At 42.2% G+C, this 19,755-nt stretch overlaps 1 protein-coding gene across 4 annotated transcripts in view; it reads left to right on the forward strand.

The window, feature by feature from the left end:
* hdac7a (histone deacetylase 7a) overlaps window positions 1-19,755 on the forward strand; it is a 59,459-nt gene that overhangs the window by 19,210 nt on the left and 20,494 nt on the right. For 3 of the 4 annotated variants that reach the window (XM_035644483.2, XM_035644484.2, XM_035644485.2), the window contains exons 3-5: window positions 18,323-18,513; window positions 18,697-18,787; window positions 19,552-19,660. In XM_035644483.2, the coding sequence (XP_035500376.1) occupies window positions 18,323-18,513; window positions 18,697-18,787; window positions 19,552-19,660 (391 nt within the window). Of the gene's footprint in view, window positions 1-10,304; window positions 10,420-18,322; window positions 18,514-18,696; window positions 18,788-19,551; window positions 19,661-19,755 lie in introns of those variants that run through there. The other variant, XM_035644486.2, reaches the window with a different exon arrangement.

Genomic DNA, 19,755 nt, shown 5'->3' on the forward strand with positions numbered 1-19,755 from the left:
TCGGACTTTTTTTCATAAAAACTACTTGAACTGATTAATCGATTATCAAAATAGTTGGCAAATATTTTATTAATCGATTAACTGTTCTACTCTAAAATCTTCCATATCAATTTAAATGAACCCCATGATTTCAAAATATGTAAAATATGAATTTATATATAATGAGCGACAAACATTCATTCCACAGAGCTCCTGCTGAGCCTTAACTCTGGTTTAATGTTGTTTTTTCTGCCACTAATGTTCCTCATTTCTCCATGCGACTGTTTAACCTGGAGTAACCTGACCGCACTTTAACATTTAATCAATAGGTTCAGTCTTCATTGAGCTCAGAGGTAATATATCACTGAACAACATACTGGAGACACACTGTTTATTCAACACTAAATTGTGCTCCAGCCTGAAAGTCCAGTGTGTGTGTGCGTGTAGAGCTTTTGTTCCAGAACAGTATAAAGTCATTATTTCTCGACAGCTGGCTCCAAAAAATAAGCGACTGAATTATTTTTCCCTGATCAGCTACCGTATTATTAACCTCTGCTGATATATTAGGGTGATTTTGAACGGTGGGGACATTTAAACCGAAACTGCAGAGCGGACACAAGCTGTGCAGTAGTTGTGGTAGTAATGGTAGTAACAGTAGACGCCACCGAAGGGGGGCGGCTATTTTTTGACCTGCCGAACAAATGGCTAGATTGTCCTGCTTCTAGGTGCGTGAAATCACTTGATATGTCTGCGCTAATGTTATATAATACTCTCCAAGGGGCCCCGTAGCACTGTGTGTGTTTTTGTGTTTCTCTGTGACAGCCTGCACACGTTAACAGTATTTTGGTGTGAGTGGGCCAGAGAGATGCTGTGTAAGTGTGTGTTGTGGCCTGAAGTAACGTTGTCCTTAATGTTTTATTAGTGTGTCAAATCAGTTTGCGTTGTATTAACCTTTGAGCCAAAGGCTCCATGTTGTGGTCGGCTGGGTAACTGCTCTCCAGCCACAGTCTGTATCCCCAGCGGGACTTGTGTGTCCCTCTCTTTCTCTTTCATATGCACAAAGACACACTTAATCCCGTTACAATTTATTGAAGTCCTGGAATTCATTTTCTAAGGATTTGTTCCCGTGGTATTCGGGGACCTGGGTCCCACCCACTGCTGTAGACCAGTAGCTTTGGCTCTGAAAAACATTTTTTGGCCTCTGGTGATTTGTGCTGTTGCTCCTACCAAAAAACATATTTACTTATGCTTAGGACAACGGCATGGGCTTAAGGCTCATAGACTTGTGAGAAGAAACTGATACTGAAGCTATTGATACTGAATATTTCTGCCTGAATTCCTCCAAACTTTTTTGTTTTTCATTCTTTCAAACTGTGAGCTTCAAAAGGTTGGTAGCTCATTAAGGCCATCTGATCCAACCTTACTCATCAGTAACAAGAAGAATTCGTGGGTCCCATCATTGAAATCTCCCACAAACATCTGGCAAATTGAAATGTTGAATAAAACGTTTGTTTCACAGATGTAGAAGTGTCAGAGATGCTCATCATCTCGCTCATACATGATTTGACAGTCTGATATGTGATGCCTGATAAAACGCCAGTGCCAGCCCCACACATCAGTCAGCCTTAAGTTTTCCAAAACAGACTCCCCGCTGTATTGTCTGACCTGGAGTGCAGCAGAGTAGTAATGGCTGGCCCACATTGGCTCCACATCACCGGGGTGACTGACACTGACCTCAGATCAGATGGCACAGTTGTGATCGCAGACGTAACGGGGATCTCCTTTCATCTGGATTGACTCCCGACTTTACACCTGACTCTGTGTGTGTGTGTGTGTGTGTGTGTGTGTGTGTGTGTGTGTGTGTGTGTGTGTGTGTGTGTGTGTGTGTGTGTGTGTGTGTGTGTGTGTGTGTGTGTGTGTGTGTGTGTGTGTGTGTGTGTGTGTGTGTGTGTGTGTGTGTGTGTGTGTGTGTGTGTGTGTGCGCGTGCGCGTGCGTGCGTGCGTGCGTGCGTGCGTAATGTTCTTGTTCTTGCATTGAGGTTTACAGGTCAAGGCTCTAACACCTCTGGGCGGTTGAGTGTGAGTGAGAGACAATGTGTGTTTGTTTAGCGTCTGCGTTTGTGCGTGTGCATATGCCGGGGTGTTTGTAGACGGGTTTCTCCAAGGCGGCTTTTTGGAATGCGCATGGTGGAAATGTGGAATTTGTGCAATATCACAAGGAGGACACAAGGTGTCTGCTATTTTTCCTGCAAAGTGAAGGAAATTTCAAATTCTCTACCTGCAGCTTTTATCAATGTGTGCTGCTTGTGGTCTGAGATACTGGAAACGAGGTCATTATCATCACTTGGAGAATGTAGTGTGGGTTAGCGTTAGTTCTGCTAACACTCCTTGTCAATCTAACTGCACACAATGGTTATTGTTTTCATGATCAATATCTATTATTTAGAAATGAATGGTAAAAGCTGCCCATCAGTTTTATAAGAGACCAAGCTGTTTTATTCAGTATGATAGAGAACAAATAAATAATATTTATTCTTCATGAATATAATGGCAAATGTAATAAGTAATGGTAATAAATAATTTTAATTAGTAACAAAGGGTTAGGGTTAAATGTATTTATTTAATTAAAAAATTCTTGTGATTTGTTATTTCCTCTCCCCGACTATATACATCTTCGTGTGTGTGTGTGTGTGTGTGTGTGTGTGTGTGTGTGTGTGTGTGTGTGTGTGTGTGTGTGTGTGTGTGTGTGTGTGTGTGTGTGTGTGTGTGTGTGTGTGTGTGTGTGTGTGTGTGTGTGTGTGTGTGTGTGTGTGTGTGTGTGTGTGTGTGTGTGTGTGTGTGTGTGTGTGTGTGTGTGTTTTTTCATCCCTGACCAGAGAGCATGTGCAGGAATGTTAATGTCTTCTTCCTTTGTTGTCTGTGCAGACAGCTGAGTGTGACTGTGCATATTCATGAGGCTGCCTTCCTGGAACATGATCCCCTTTTGAAAGTATACTATAAAAAGTATGATGAAAAAGTTGGCAAAAAGAGGAGATAGATTCACAGTGTATACTTACAAATAGAGAGGGGTAGGTGGTGGAGGGTGAGGGTGTAAAGCTGTATCAGAATAACAGCATGAAGTAAGACATGGAGACCAATGTCGGAGTCCTGTCAGCTAACCCCATCACACACACTTCAGTTCATTAATGTTTTCCTATTGCCAGTGGATCTGAAGTTGTTTTTTAATGTCAGGTGCTCAGGCCATCTCAAGGTGTTACGTCAGTCCAGCACTGCATCGTCCAATCTGTTTTGAAACCAGTCTTAAACTTTGGTGGGTAGAAAAAGTGCCTCGATTCTAATTAGCGCGCGCGCGCACACACACACACACACTGACAGAGAGCTAGATGTGTTGAAGAGGAGAAGGGGAGAGAGCTCTCTCTCTGTTAGCAGTCTGTCTCTTTAACAAGGGAATAGTCGTGGTGTTCGTCACCTCAAGGTGCCACGTGAGACATTTTCATACGGAGTAACAGTCTCAAACAACTCTCTTGTGGTTCTGTGTTCGTCACTACTGTCACTGACTTGTTGGCCGACACTCGTCATGTAGCCGCTGTGGCTCTGTGCCAAGTGCTGATACAGGTTGGTGGTGTTGCCCCGTGTAGTAGCAACGGTAGCGCAGCATGTTGTGCAGAACACCTGACGCTGCGCAGCATCGTCCTTTTTAAAACCAACGTGCTGTTCCCCTTCGAGACTAAAGTCTCTGCTGTATCAGTTTACGACTGTTCTGTCGAACTTGAGGCCATTGCGCAGCAGGTTAGTGCAGTGTGACTAATGCTTGTTTTGGAACCGAGGGCTCCACTCGCTCACGTATCACGTGACCCGTGTAATTGCGTCCCTTGCGGTTAGAAAATCGTGTTTTATAATATCGCAATATTATATCAAATGCAATTTATCGTTCAGCCCTACTGGAGGCATTTATTCTAGAGGTCGATCTGAAAGTGAATTTGAAGTGTAGCTTTCTTCATCCCGAACTTCATTTTGACACAAGTTTGTGTGTAATTTTGCTGAGCTTGTGTCAGGGTAAAGTTAGGCTACAGCAGGATAAGCAGATATATACACTTCTCCTTATCAGCAGAAAAAGCCTTTGCTGCAGATTGTGGGATTTTCTTTGTAGCTACCAATCTCCATCACTCGCATAGGCTATCAGAGTGTCAGTCACCCACTCACCACTGTGCTCGTGAGCCACTGTTTTCCCCTCTGATAACCAGCGAGATGCATGCAGTTCATTTCAAATCATTCCACCTTTAGTATTGCTAAGTTTGTGTAAGAGGAGATTAACACAATGAACGCTTAAGCAAGAGATGTGCCGTTACCTTCAGTCCGTCTGATCCGCCGTCGAATTTCTACGCAAGAAGTGTGACTACACTTTTTGAGCTTTGTGTGTGATGATAAAGGTGGACTGATATTTGTGTGTCTGTGTGTTTATAAAAGATAAAGAGGAGGGGAGATCCCTTTCAGTGAGCTGCTGCGTCGAGTGGCTTTATCTGTGTTGGGAAATGTGGAGAATGTGTTTGATGTAGAGGAGAGCAGGATAGTGTGTGTGTGTGTGTGTGTGCGCGTGTGTGTGGCAGAGGGAGGGAAAGCCTGGACAGATGTACATTTCACATTTACAGCTGAAGTTATGCAGAAAGGCTGACAGAGTGCACAAATTGAAACCAAAAGTATAATTGTTTTGTGTATTTGCACTGATAGCTACTGCACGACCAGTTCTGCTGCTGAGCAGCTGAGCAGCTGTATCGCAGCAGCTACAGGAAACCGTGCTTTGCCAAAGGGCATCTCCACAGTACCTGTTTCTCTACAGTGTCCCACAGTGTCTTCACATTCCTGACGGATGAAACCAGCAACAAAACGCTTAGATACGATAAGAGCGATTGTTACTGCTTTGCGGATCATTACCGCACGTGCAGGAGAATCATTTTCTCCCAGTGTGAAGTGCCTAGTGTCTTCATCATTTCAAACGGATGACTTTTAAGTTAATGTTCTCCCCGAGGAGGGCAGCACCAGAGGAAAAAAGTATCAAAGTATGAATACTATGAGTCAAGAGTCTGAAAAATGTCAAAGATTGGCACATGCGTCACGTGACATGAAGACGCAGCTTGTCCTTACGTGTGTCACGATCGAGACAACTCACTTTCAACCCAAGAGACGGCTTGATAGTCAGCGCTCTTTTTCTTGTCTGATCATTCATGACGGGCGTTGCTGCTAAAACTACCGTCTTCAATCTTCTGATCATTCCAAAACAAACCATAGACAAAATGCGTCGCTGTTCTCAACACCAATATATCATCACCACCAGTAAGGTTGAATTACAGTTGAGCATGGTCATTAGTCCGTGTCAAGGCTTTTGCTGTATCCATCAGCGAGCCAGTGCACCGTGTACAGCAGAATACAGTAGAAAGGAAACTGAGGTGAGAATGTCAACAAGGCAGAGAGTTGAACTCTTAGTCGGGGGCCTCTGTCGTCTGTGCTGCAGAAAGAGGACTTGTCATTTGTCAAACAGGACAGCACACCTGGTGTCTCCTCTCTGACAGACAGAGGTATTCACAGGAGAGTGAGTGCGTGTCTGTGTGTGTGCGAGTTGTTCTAAAGTTTCCAGCTTCGGGCAAATTGCAACACTGAGTCAAGCACAAGAATACGGGGACACATGGAATGTTTATGAAAGTGTTTTGTAAATGGGCGTATTGTTGGCATGCGGACCTTCTGAATCCTAAAGCACCTGTTTGGTCGAAGCAGAGCAGGGTGTAATTGCATACTTAGATTCCTTTTTTTATGAGCTTGCAGGATGTACACAAACTCCCCCGAGAACCAAGGAAAGAAGCCAAATTCATGAACCTGTTGGATGTTTCAAATATAAATGTTTTCCAAATGTCTACCTTAGTCCTAAACTAAAGGTTTCCTCTTACCTGTAAAAAGAAAATACATTTTGCATTTATTCGGTTAGTTTTCTATTAATTGATGCAATTTTTAATTCCCGTCATTTCACCCCCAGAAGCTTCTGCACTCACTGTAGCCGTGATAAACCTGAGTGCAATGCAGTCTCAGACATAGTACATGAAAAACGTGACTCTTTTTAGCAAAGGAAGTGGCATTAATGGAAAAGTATTTGTCGGTCAAGACAGAAATATCCCAACAACATCAGATGGACTGCCGTGAAACTTTGTGCAGATATCCATCGTCCCAAAAGAATGACGCCCATTGTTTTGGGATGTTTTTGTGATCCCCTGACTGTTTTTTTCTTGCTCCACCATTAGGTTGACTTTTGTAATTGTTGAGTGAGCTGTATCAACAACTAGTGGATGTATTGACATATAGTTGGTAGAATTCATGTTCTTTACAGGATGAATCGATGTAACTTAAGCCCCTATAATTTTCCTGTGTTAGCATGCTGATGCTAACATAAGTACCACCAGCATGGCTGTTGAGCGGAAGCTGCTGCTGTTATTTTTTCAGAAACTCTATAATTGAAATAGATGTGCTGATGTTGCATACAAATTATGAAAAGTAATTATTTTCATCAGTTAGTTTTACGAAAAACAAAGTTACATAAAGCGTGTATTTTCCCAGTTTTGCCTGCATGCTCCAAACTCACACCCATTACAACAGGGGCTGTCAAAAGGGAAATATATCCTGGCAAATGTAAATAATCCAAAATCAATGTCTAATGAAAGCAGGCAAGCACCTCCAAGACTGAAGTATTTCTATATTAAACATTACAGATGAGATTGAGGAGTCTAAATAAATGTTTAGGCATGGATTTTTTCCCCCTGTACAAGATGAGAACCAAAAAAAACCAAACACTTTCCTTCAGAGAAGTCTCACATGAAGATCTGGAGCCAAAGAATTCATGTGGATGATCTAGGTGCTGCTCGTGTCCTCACTTAACCCTCTGTAGATGTGAGCAACAGCAAGATGTTCTCACTGAAGAGGGTCATCTTCATCATGCTATCCTTGTAACACACACACACACACACACACACACTAAATACACACACAGCAGAGGGTAGTTCTTAAAGTTGTCGACAGCCACACGCTCTACAATTTACACTTGAACACTCAAGTGTGAACCAACATAGCAACATCATAAATATAAAAATAGTTTGGCGAGAGTTGTAGGCAGGCAGGTCCACACGCACACGCACGCACGCACGCCATGGTCTGGCCAGCTGCTTTGGGAAGACAAGAGGTTTTGAATGGGAGTGACAGCTGTGGATTCCTCAGGATGAAGGAGGGAGAGAGAGAAGTGAGCAAAAGAGGGAGATGAGAGGGAATGTGTGTGTGTGTGTGTGTGTGTGTGTGTGTGTGTGTGTGTGTGTGTGTGTGTGTGTGTGTGTGTGTGTGTGTGTGTGTGTGTGTGTGTGTGTGTGTGTGTGTGTGTGTGTGTGTGTGTGTGTGTGTGTGTGTGTGTGTGTGTGTGTGTGTGTGTGTGTGTGTGTGTGTGTGTGAGCCAGAATGGCAAAAAAAAGAGACAGACAAGGAGGAATGAGAAGAGGTGCGGTGTGTCAGAGAAGAAACATGAATGATTTATCTTTATTTTTTTTCCTCGTTCAGATTTAGATACTTGAGCTTGATTCCTTTCATGCAATATAGCAGATGGCAACAATCGTAATTTAACTGAAAGAATGACAATGACACCTTTTCAGTTATTTGTTGACTGTATCTGTCAACAAAAACTTTGCTTTTACTTAAATAAAACCTACTCTGACAAAATCATTATTTCAACCATTGTGAGATCTGATATGAGGAATCTATCGCACGCACACACACGCGCGCATGTGATCCTAACTGTCAGGCTATTCATAGAGATCCTGTGTTACACAAGGCCAATTTAGCAACTCTGTAGATTTTTTTTCTAGTGAATCCACCCACCCCTCCTGCACATTTACTCTGTCTGAGGAAAAATCACTTCTTCACTGATAAACATGACTAAACACCGATTGCTACAAACAGCAGAGAACAACGGATACCAACAGTAGCTTTCAGTATAGCTGCTCCAAACTATATATATCTGCTTGGTCTTTCCTGGGAACTTAACTTTGGTTAACAAGAAGTGATGACTTTTACAATTCCGGATGAGACAACCAGACCATTGTTTGTAAGAAGTAAGGAAGAACATGAGTATCGTCATGAGCGGCAACACTCGCCATGGCTGAACAGGCAAAGGCAACAAAACGGCATCACCTACAATAACTCAAATGAAATCCAAACCCAGGATCTATAGAGACAGCTGTCACGTTGTGAAAAAAAAAGGTGGACCGACAGAGGTACAGGAATGTCTGCAGAAACAGACCACTACACTTCCCCCAAATTCAACGTGAGCAACTATTGCAAAAGCAGTAACTTGTCTGCTGAAATGAATCACACCAGGAAATAATGTCAAATTGTATTGTCTTATAGGCTTTTGGCAGTGATTGTAAGTGAAACATAAAGGCTTCATATACAAAATTTTATCAGCAAACAACTATTTTCTATGTAAAGAAGATATGTAATGGCGTCCTAAGCAGAGAATGAAGTCACTTCATTTGTGTTGTGATCCGGACTCATTTTGGTGTTTGTAACCTTCAACATACAGTGACTGCATCCCTGCTGTATGTCATGGAAAAAAAATGGGAAACTCCTGACATTATCATATAATGTGTCAGAGAATGCACAAGCTTCAGGTTTTTTAAACAGCATTAAAAACATGGCTCAAGACCGATCAGTTATGTGATCATTGACCTTGGAACCATATGATGATTTGATGTACTTTATGTAAAGTCAGTTGTTTACTGTTAATTGTTGTAGTGTTGTATTATACTGTGTTGTCTTTTATATTTCCCTGCCCAGGGACCACAGATGCAAATTAGCACTATAGCTATGACTCCATGGTTGTGTTGTGCATGGCCTCTGTTAATTCAAGCTGAAAAACTAAACAAATATGCACCTAAAAATAATATTTAGATATTTCGGGGGGGGGGGGGGGAGTCTTGTCCCCATTTTGTTGCCAAAAGTTAAATGAGAAGATCGATACCACTCTCATGTTTGTCTGTATTTGAAGCTACAGCCTGGAGATTTCTAGCTAAGCTTAGCATAAAGGCTATAAGCATATCAGGCTATGACCTGGTTCTGAACATTGGAAACATTATGTTTGTAAATGTCAGTGAAAACTTGTTGTTACACTTGTAGTTTTTAGTAGTGAATTAGCTTTAGAGGTGCTGGTAGGTGGAACTTTTAAATCTGTATGTAATAGCAGCCCCCCCCCCCCCCCCCCCACACTGTCTTTACGCTAAATTTAGCTAACCAGGTCAGCTAAGCTAACTTGTTTTACGTAAGAAAACAACCCCTCATACTTATACGTTTTGTTGAGGCTCATTTTGTGCCACAAACAACAAAAAATAGATGAAACACAATTTGCTGGATTGTCACTAGTTTAGGCAACCGGGTAGTTTTCCATGTTCCAGTAATGGGCGTTTCTGTGAGCAAGTGAGTGCTCAGCACATTACTGTGTTGCCTTCAGGGCCACTGTTAGTCATTAATGTGAGTCGTTAATGGATGTTAAAGCGCTCAACTCTTCTCCAAAGCCGTACATCCAGAGAACAGGAACAGTGATTTGGGAGTGTTTCTGTGAGCGTGTGAGAGAACGAGGGCGAGGGAGACACTCCACTGTGTTCCAGCGGGGATCTTGACTGCCGTAGGGCTCAAGGGCACTGCGGCAGCAGCGTCGCTGAAACAGCAGGGGCAGGAGAGGGGAGGAAATGGGAGTCTAAACTGAGCTCTTACACAGGAAACCACCCTAGTTCTCGCATTGTTGTGTTTTTATAGACTCAACTTCCTGCTGGCCTGACCGCCCCCCCTGTTACCACGGTTACGGGCCCTGTTGTTTATGGGATGGATGGCTAACATCCCACAGTGGCAAGAGCTCACGGTCATAAAGTGTCAGTGTGACACTTTAAAAAAAAGTTTGAGTGTAACAGATGTTGAATGGTTCTTGAGCAACAGGCTCCTTAAAAAGTGTAAAGGCTTGTGAAGTTGTAAAATGCTTCATTAGAGGTCGTATGTATCATCACTTAATTTTTTCATAACCTTTTTCTTGATGTCAGTTAAAGGCAGTTAAGAACTATTTTTAAAAGAAGTCTGCAAAAAGCCCTTTTGCTCCCAAGCAAGGTGCAACTGTTGTGTGAATGAAATGATGAAATCAACAGTTTGCCGTCACACACCATCAACAAGTCAATGCAGAGATACTGCAGCGAGATGGAGGGAGGGAGGAGAAGAAAGAGAAGGAGTTAAAGAAAAAGAGGATGTGGCCGACAGTAAAAGATGACTGGAGGGGAGTGGAGCTCTCCGTCTAATTATAGATCCTGCTGTTAGCTGATGCAGAAGTGCTACTGGGGTTTTTCACACAGCCGGATATTTACAAGACAAACACGGGTATGTACCCTAGACTTTATTTATTCTTAAATTAATGTGTCTGTGTCTGCATGGGCAGTTTTTTTGTGTTGTTGCTGTGGACAATTTTAAACTGTTGTTTCAAACGGCTCAGATCTTGCTGTGCACTGGAAGCCTGCTGTTTGCCAGCATGACAAAGTGTATTGGTCGAGCTTCATCAGTCCAGCGTGCAGTACGGAGAGAGAGAGAGAGAGAGAAATTAATTCATTAATTCTTTGTCTCACTTACTACTACACTTGTTTTAACAATAGCAACACGGTACAAGGTGCGTGCGTGCGTGTGTGCATGCGTGTGTGAGAGCTTGCTGACCTAACAGACAGCAGTCCTGGATGTTTATGGAAACTCAGTGAGGACTTAAGAAACTGGAGCCGTGCTGCATTATACATCAACCTTCCTCTGTTACCATCATACACACACACACACACACACACGTACACACACATACACACACACACACACACACACACACACACACACACACACACACACACACACACACACACCACATGCAAAACATGAACACAGATCAACCAAAATTGCGTAACATCACAGTAACGCCTACCCTTTCTCTCACACAAACACGTTCTTCCATGCCATGATTACCATACAGATGAATTGAAATGCACCTTCAATGTGAATGAGAGCTTTTCTCTGTGAGAGCGGCTGTAGGAGGCCACTGACATCGGCCTGTTTGTGTTATTGCCCAGTAACTGTGGCTGTTTTGGGATCGCTGCTATTTTTGGGTTTGTTGAGCATCCTGTTTGTTCCTTTGGGAAGGCAGCCATATATCCAAAGTGTTAATACAGTGTTTTGTGATCTTATTGGAAAAATGTAATCAAATGAAAGACATTGACAAGTTAAAGTTTTAGCATTTAATACTCCCAGAGGGCAAGTCCCTTGTCTCTTTTTTTTTTAAATTGAAAAAAGAAAGAATATCAAATTGCTAATTTTCAGGTTTATATGGTATAATAGCAGTTCAACTCTCTGCAAATGTCTTCTAGTCAAATCTCCTTCTCCTGTCCAATGTATAGAGGAAGCTATAAAATGCACCTTCAGCGTAAAGATGAGGTTTTGGTTTACTAAATTGAGGAAGTGAGGAATATAAGATTTCAGCAATGTCCAACTCTCAATTTGGCAGCAGATTGGGCTAAACTTCTGCTTTGCTTTAATTGCAATATTTAGCGCTGAAACAATGAATAAATCAGTTGATCGTCATAAATCGGTAACAATGGAAGGATCTGCTGCTTTATAGATATAACACTTTTAGATTGTTGGTCTGACAAAAGCTATTTAAGAGATATTACAGCCATGTTCTCTTTTAGTTTGTGACTGGTCTGTTTCATTATTTCGGACTTATCTCTGACCCATCAATAAGGTGTAACAAATAATCATCGAGTATAATTAATGATGATGATTAATGTCAGGTTTGACAATAAAACGATAAAGAATATAGTCAAACATCAATATGAAACTTATTATCTGAAACTGTTTTTAAGTCCCGTTAAGAGCTGATATTTAATACCCAGCCTAATAATTCCTGCTTCAGTGTGTTTGTGTTTATCTATTTGGCAAAAGATCAAGCAGTTTTCCCAAGTATGTAACTATTTTTGAATTGCTACTGACAGGAAACACATCACCCATGTTTCTTTTTATAAGGTAGCCCAAAGAAAGAGAGAAGAAAGGACCTTGTTTTATCATCAATCTCACAGATACCTCGAGGTAACGACATCTCCTCTGTTACTGAAAGGAGCTGTTGCCTGTAAAAGGTGTTGTGTGATTGAGAAACACTCATGCACGCTGTCCAGTCAAAACAGAGGAAGGTTATGTAGCTATATCGGGACGTGAAACAAGACACAAAGTGGTGGCGTCTGCCCCGTCGCTTGTTGACTTTGTATAGCCTGAGTGCCTGTCAGCTCGCCTTCGGTGTGCAGAGAGTGACCAGACGTGTCTGCAGCTTGTTAAAGACTCGCCCTCCTCGTCTTTTGACTTTCTTCCCCCCATTTGCGGTCTGGTGTGTCTACTTTTTTTTGTCTTTTTGTTTCTTATTCATTATTCCTTTTGTCCACCGTTTTTATGTGTTTGTCTCCTCATCTTTCACTCTGTCACTCCATGCAGGGTATGGAGGGAGTGAGGGACCGAGGGAATTAAAGAGAAAGAGAGAGAGAGAGAGAAAGATATCCTTGTTTTACCTGTAGAACCAGTCCTGACTAAGCAGAACATATGTTTGCAAAAATAGAATAGAAAGGGGAGGGAATTGACCAAATGCCAGATCGTGGGATGGACCCTCTCTCTCTCTCTCATTCACTGTCAGTCACATGTGCACGCACACACACACACACACACACACACACACACACACACACACACACACATGTACGTGAGCATGTGCCTAATCTCCATAATCTTTCAGATAAATCAGTACAGTCCCAACGGTCTCTTCAAGCAAGCCGGAAAGTGACATACTGCATTGTTGGCGATTTACATAATGACACACACACACACACACACACACACACACACACACAGACACACAGACACACAGACAGACAGACAGACAGACAGACAGACACCTGTGGTTACTGCCGGTTTAGTAACATTTTGATAACACAACCTTTTACACACTTTGAGCAGCTACTCTGTTGGAATTAGCAACTCTTGTACAGTCTCAGTCAAATTGTAGCCTGAGGTTATTTCAAGTCAGTTATTTAATTCATCATTTATCATCATCGCAGGTTCTTAAAATAAAATTTTACAATTGCCTGTGTCTTTATTTTTTTAGACTTGTCACCACCAATGGTCACCACAAAAAATGTCGTTAGTCCGTTTCTGGTTAAGTGCAGCTAGAAATGCCTTTCTAGCGAGTCTGCCAGTTAGTTTATTCATTATTCCGGGGAAATGCAAGTTTAAAATGTTTTAAGTGGAATGGGAATGATGCGTTTCCATTGCAAGTCTAGTTTAAATTTCATTTCATGTGGATTTAAAAAAAGTCTTAGACTTAATTTGAACTTGTTTATAGCTGTAAGCCCCCTGTGTATTGCACCAAATCATAACAGAAGTTATCTCAGGACACTTTTCATACAAAGCCAGACCATAATCTTGACAGTATGATCTGTGCATCACTTTGTTTTAGGAAAGAAGTCTCAACAATGTCTTTCATAGACAGAGCTGCAGTCAGGGAACTCATGTTGTCTTCTGAGTTATGCATCACGTCCTTAATCTTTTGTTCATAGGTACTTAACTTGGTGAACACCACTAACAGCAAGGACTCTAGAGAGGCAGTTGCAAAATGCACATATAAAGTGATTGGCTATCGCTGAAAATTGCCAGCCACAAATAGCATCAAACATCTGTTAGATATGTAATGCATTTCTTATTCCTTATGCCTTTAAAGAACAACTTGATAAAAGAACACCACGTGTCCCACAAGTCCTGCAACATCTTGCTCCAATTCTACCAAAAATCTATTTGCACCTTTGAAATGAATTATGTACACAGCTTATTTGATGGTGATACGTTTTGTTTGCAGTAGTTTGAAGCCCTGCTCCTTCTGAACCGTGGAAGGAAGATCAGAAAAAAATCGTCCTCACTCCCGCACTAACAAAGTTTAAATGATGCTATTGTATTTGTTTTTTAACATTTCCTGTCGGCCTTCTCAAGGCAAACACATTATCTCATGCTCTCTCGCGGCGCTGTTGCCTAAATGTACACTGTGTGTACATGCTCTGTGTTATTCTAGCACATGCCTTCCCAGCTCTGTTTGTACAGAAAGAAATTTATTTAAATAGAATCAACACAGAATCACAACCACCGGAGGAAGATTTGTTATTCTTCTCCGAGTATTACACGCAGATGTAATGAACTGTAACATAATGACACTTTCAAGAGAGCTAAAAACATTAGCGTCTTAAATAACTCTGAGAGACCCAAGAGAGAATCATTGTGGTTGCAGAGGTCCAGAGACTAAACCACTACAGTGGTTCAAGACTTAGAGTCGCACTGCCTACATGGAAACTTTGTTATTATCAGTCATTTTACAATTTGGCCTTCGCTCACTGGGCAGCAGAGTCAGAGGTCAAAGAGTCAACTGAAGGACCTAGTTTCATGTCGGTCTACCGCTGAGGTGTCACTAAACACTAGCCTGGGACCCAGACCTGTTCTGGGAGCTCATTTCATTTGCTCTGCCAGACTCAAAACCAATTATCTGGCAATGGGCGGGGTTTATACCACGACGCGGAGAGAAACGTCTTTTGTATCCGATATCTTCAAATTACTCCCACAAAACAACAGTGGTTCATCATCAGAGGCGTCTCCTCTCTGCTCTAGTCTGTTGACATTTTCGCGTCGCTCAACAGACGTCACATGATTCGTTGCTCTCACTGGTTGTAGGTCTATCCAATTGCGTCCGGAGGCTTAATTATTAATAATGCATTTAGGGAAGTCACTTTTGAAAATGCAGCAGCAATCTTTATTATTCATATAATAAAGCAAAGTCAAATTCCACTTACACCTACAATCCACAATCAATCCACTTACAAGCCACACTTTCTGATTTGTACCACGGAGACGAGTGCTGTGTATACCAATGTCTTCTAGTATCCTCAGCTCATCCGATTGCCATCAACCTCTGCGGGTATTGTTGCTGTGAACCCGACAATGAAGGGCAGGGTCTGTTTTTTGGACGAGCAGTTGTCAAGACTACTTTGTGTGTCTGTAAATTAGACTATTTTTTGTTACAATGCCACAGACACATCTTGAACAGACAAAAACATAGTTAGTAGTCGGAAGGGAATATTAATCCCGGTATGGAGGCTTTTCCACCATGCCTTTTCCTTTCTGGTCTTACGTCAGTGACTGACCCTCTCGCTACTGTTTGCAAGCTCTAATCACTGAGTAGCACTTTCTGTAGAGCTGTGAGCAAAGCAGGAAAAAGGTCTTTATCAAAGTGGTCACTGGGTGACAGTTAGAAGTCATTAACAGTGGCTTAACTGTGTTGCCCAGTGAGAATCAACCAACTCACAGACGGATCGTATCAAGCAGAGCAGGTCACATCCTCCCTGTCACCCTCTTTCTTTATATTTGGTCCCTTCACCTTTTTCTTTTTCTTGCCTTTTCATTTGCATCTTTTCGTTCCACTTTACCCACAACTGGAAACTGGAGGTGACGTCACCGAGATCCTGAATGTTTGTGTGCGCGTGTGTTTGTCACTGTAGAAACAAAAGGCCCTGTGTAGGTAAATGTTGGACCAGTGTGTGTTTGGCTATTTATAGCAAAGGGAAAGAGAGAGACACTGGTGTTCCCGTCTCTCTCTCTCTCTCTCTCTCTCTCTCTCTCTCTCTCTCTCTCTCTCTCTCTCTCTCTCTGTCTCTCTCTGTGTGTGCGTGCGTGCGCGACACTGTAGCAGCCTTTGTTTCTTTGTATAAGCATGTTCTCCACTCCTTTTCCTCAGAATAATGGACTTGTTATTCTTTGCTGTCATTACTAAGAATACGTGTGCGTCGCCGTTTGTGTGTGTGTGACTGTGTGTATTTACCAAGGGATTTCTGTTATTCCAGCCATGGTCGGCATTCAGAGACTCTGCATTCGTGCCTCCTTATAAGGAGGAGTACTGACACTGCACGCACACAAACACTTCGATGTCACAGTAACCCAAACAGTGATGCTACTGAGACTACTGTGTGTGACTTACAGTAAGAGACGTTTCAAGTAGAAGTACATTTACTTTTGTAAAAAAAAGTGCTCAGATAAATGTTCAAAGTAAGTCAGTTGAAATAAACGTGAACGTTAATGTGTTACATTTTTAAAAAAAGGGGTAAAATGGTTATATGGTGATAATAGTGATATTTAATAAGACCATTGAATTAATGTACATCTTTAAGCCACCAGGCTTCTATGCATGTGGTATTTCAGTGCATATACACTGTCTGCCGCAGTCCATAGACTTTATGTAACAATATTAAGCTGCATATCTCAAGCAGCTGTCACTTAAAATACAGTGACAGAAAAGGAGAAGATGGATAATCAACATGAACTACGCAGGAGCTGCAGCTTGAAAAACCGTCAAAATCTAACATTGCTACATAACTTGCAACAATCAGTCACTTGTCGAACACACCTGTCTCAACGTCACTCCGCAATCTGCTCTGGATCTAACTTCTCCTCTCGTTCATTCTCGGTGTGAAATATGACCAGACCACTGAACCTGTCTCACTGCTCCTCCACATGTTCGTACACTGAACAGACTTTCATCAGACACAGCAGCTGTAGAGGTGATGTACACCTCACTCACAGTAGAGGTGGACGTGGAAAAGATCCACTGTCAGTAATTTAACTTCGTAGCATTTAGCTTTTAGCCAGACCCCACATGCACCCGTTGGTCACACAACAATAGGTGTCTGTGCTCAAGTCTGTCTTGTGTGTGCAGTTGTGTCATTGTTCTGTGTGAATGTGTGAATGTTCATTCAAGATTTGTGTAGTTTGTTCAGTTACATTTGTGAATAAACGCATAAACACGTCTGACGCGACGAATGAGAACATGTTCTCAGACTTTTGGACCCCGCTGTAAACCTGCAGGTTGTGTTGTGGTGTGTTGCTCGCTACATTGTTATCCATATTTATCTCGTGAATGTCTGCTTGTGTTTACAGCTGTGTTTCGTTGTGAGTAAGTGTGCATTTTTGTCCAAATATGCAAGTGTGTGTGTGTGTGTGTGTGTGTGTGTGTGTGTGTGTGTGTGTGTGTGTGTGTGTGTGTGTGTGTGTGTGTGTGTGTGTGTGTGTGTGTGTGTGTGTGTGTGTGTGTGTGTGTGTGTGTGTGTGTGTGTGTGTGTGTGTGTGTGCGCGCTCGCGTGCGTGCGTGCGTGCGTGCGTGCGTGTGTCTCACAGACTGAAACCACCTCAAGCCTTTTCCCAAGCTGTTCCCTTCCTGGATCCTGTTTTTAGTGCCGGATGAGGCAATCTTTCCCATTGACTCAGCCATGCAATGCAAATAGCCCCAAAAGCATGCAAAGAGCATGGAAATGTGTGTCTGTGTAAGACACACACACACACACACACACACACACACACACACACACACACAGTGAGAGAGATAGAGGGAGTTCGTGTGGTGCACTTGGAGAAAACAAAAGACCACACTTTATTTTATTTTACTGTGTTTTACTAGTTCAGTCATTAACTCTTTTTGTACAACCCCCCCACTCCACCAAAACTTGTTCCAGCCGTTCTATCTGAAGCGGATTTTATTGCCATTGGTTGGTTTCATTGTCAGTTTTGGATCATTTTCAAGGGAGCAGTTTGTGGTCCGGTATCGTAGGACACCTGTTGCTTGTTGGATTCTCGCTGCAGAGCCTATCTCCTCCTACTACCCAACTGTATTACTTCATTTAGGATACTGAACTTAACTTCTAGTCACACACGCATATTTACATTTACAATAGGCCACTAAAGCTGGCAACTGTTATAGTTAAGTTGAGTGTCATTCTTTGAGAGCTGGTGTAGCGACAGCTGGACACAGAAACTAAAAAAATAATAATTATTTATTATTTAAACTATTTTTTACATGATTCAATTCTATTCTCCTTTTTTGCACCAGATCCCAACTGCCATGTTGTCAAATTGATAATCACAATGAAATAGAATAATGTGAGAAATCTTATGTCAGAGGCTGGTGGAACAGGTGTCTGGTAGTTTCATAACTGTTTCCCATTTTTTCATTTTGCATGTTACAGTGGTGGTAACTGATGATTATGAAGTTTATTATAATGAGAGAGAGATAATGAGAGCTATTTATTCAGGCAGGGAACTGACTTGTATTTAGTCACAGTTACTTCAGTTGGAACACTCACTTTATTTGAGAAAATTACCCCACCGCCCTGTATTCTTTTCCCAGATCCTTCGGTGGCAGTGCCCGTGTTGTGTGCGGCCTTATTTCCCATGGACCTCAGGGTGGGAGAGCGGGGGATGCGCCCTGGATCGGACACGGCGCTCTTCACCCCACTGCACCCGCCTTTACTCCTCACCCAATTCTCCTCTCCGCCCTGCGCCTCCTTCTCTCAACAGCATCTGCACCAACAAATCAGGGTACATGATTTAAAACATGTAGAGCTAGGCAAATCTTCTTTGTGCAAAAATAATTGTTTAAATAAAAACTCAAGAAGCAAGTTTCTTAGAAAAATATTGTACATTATATTTGCTAACCAGTTATCTTACATGACCATTTACTTCATGCATGTTGCTGTAATCTAAATGTGTGTGGTGTTATAGTTTAATGTGGAGCAGAGGAGGCGGGAGCAGGACCACCATGAGAAGCAGCAGGAGCTGCAGCAGCTAAAACACAAAGACAAGAGTCAACAAAGTGAGTCCATTCACACACACACACACACACATTAAACTTCAACTTCTCTAGCATGTTGCTACCAGTTTCATTTGAAGTTGTTCATTTTAAAGCTTTTTCTGCATCTTTGAAAAATAATTATGGCCCAGAGTGGTGATCATAGCCAGAGAGGAAAGTCCCTGTGACGGATCTTATTCATCTTGTATTGAACAGGGTTTCTCAACTTTCAAAGCTGTTTGCTTTGAAGTGAGAGCTAAATATAACCTAACAAGTGGATCTGCAACACTTGGGTTAAATATAACTTGGGTCTGGGTACATATAGTCCCTGGGCCAATATTGACTTCCCATCACCTCTGTGTACGCACGTGCACGCGCGCGCACGCACACACACACACACACACACACACACACACACACACACACACACACACACACACACACACACACACACACACACACACACACACACACACACACACACACACACACACAAACAGAAATTTACTCTCAAACTGGTTACCGCCTTGACTCACTGTCAAAAAAAGCCTCCACACTCTCAACCCTGCTAGTTTGGCATGAAACTCGACCACAGTATTGTTGTGTTGTCTCTGTTATATATTTTAGAATGAGTCACTGATTATGTGTTGCACAAATATGCATCGAGGGGCTGGTTGTGCACACTGCCTTATTGGCTGGGCCTCTCCTTACTCCTTTTTTTTTTACGATGAAGCAGTTGATGAGTCCTATTAAATTTTTAATTGGTGATTGTTGCTATTGATTGACAGGTGCAGTGGCCAGTTCTGTGGTGAAACAGAAACTGCAGGAGGTGATTCTTAAGAAGCGGAAACAGGCAGCGCAGGAAAGAACAAACTCCAACACTCCTGTAGCGTACAGGTGACGCAAAACGCACTCACACACATACACACAAACATTACCAAGGAACACATCAAAACTCTAGATATGAATCATGAACACATTAGTTATGCTAC

Source organism: Scophthalmus maximus, chromosome 3, assembly GCF_022379125.1.
Source record: "Scophthalmus maximus strain ysfricsl-2021 chromosome 3, ASM2237912v1, whole genome shotgun sequence".
NCBI classification, from domain to species: Eukaryota; Metazoa; Chordata; class Actinopteri; order Pleuronectiformes; family Scophthalmidae; genus Scophthalmus; species Scophthalmus maximus.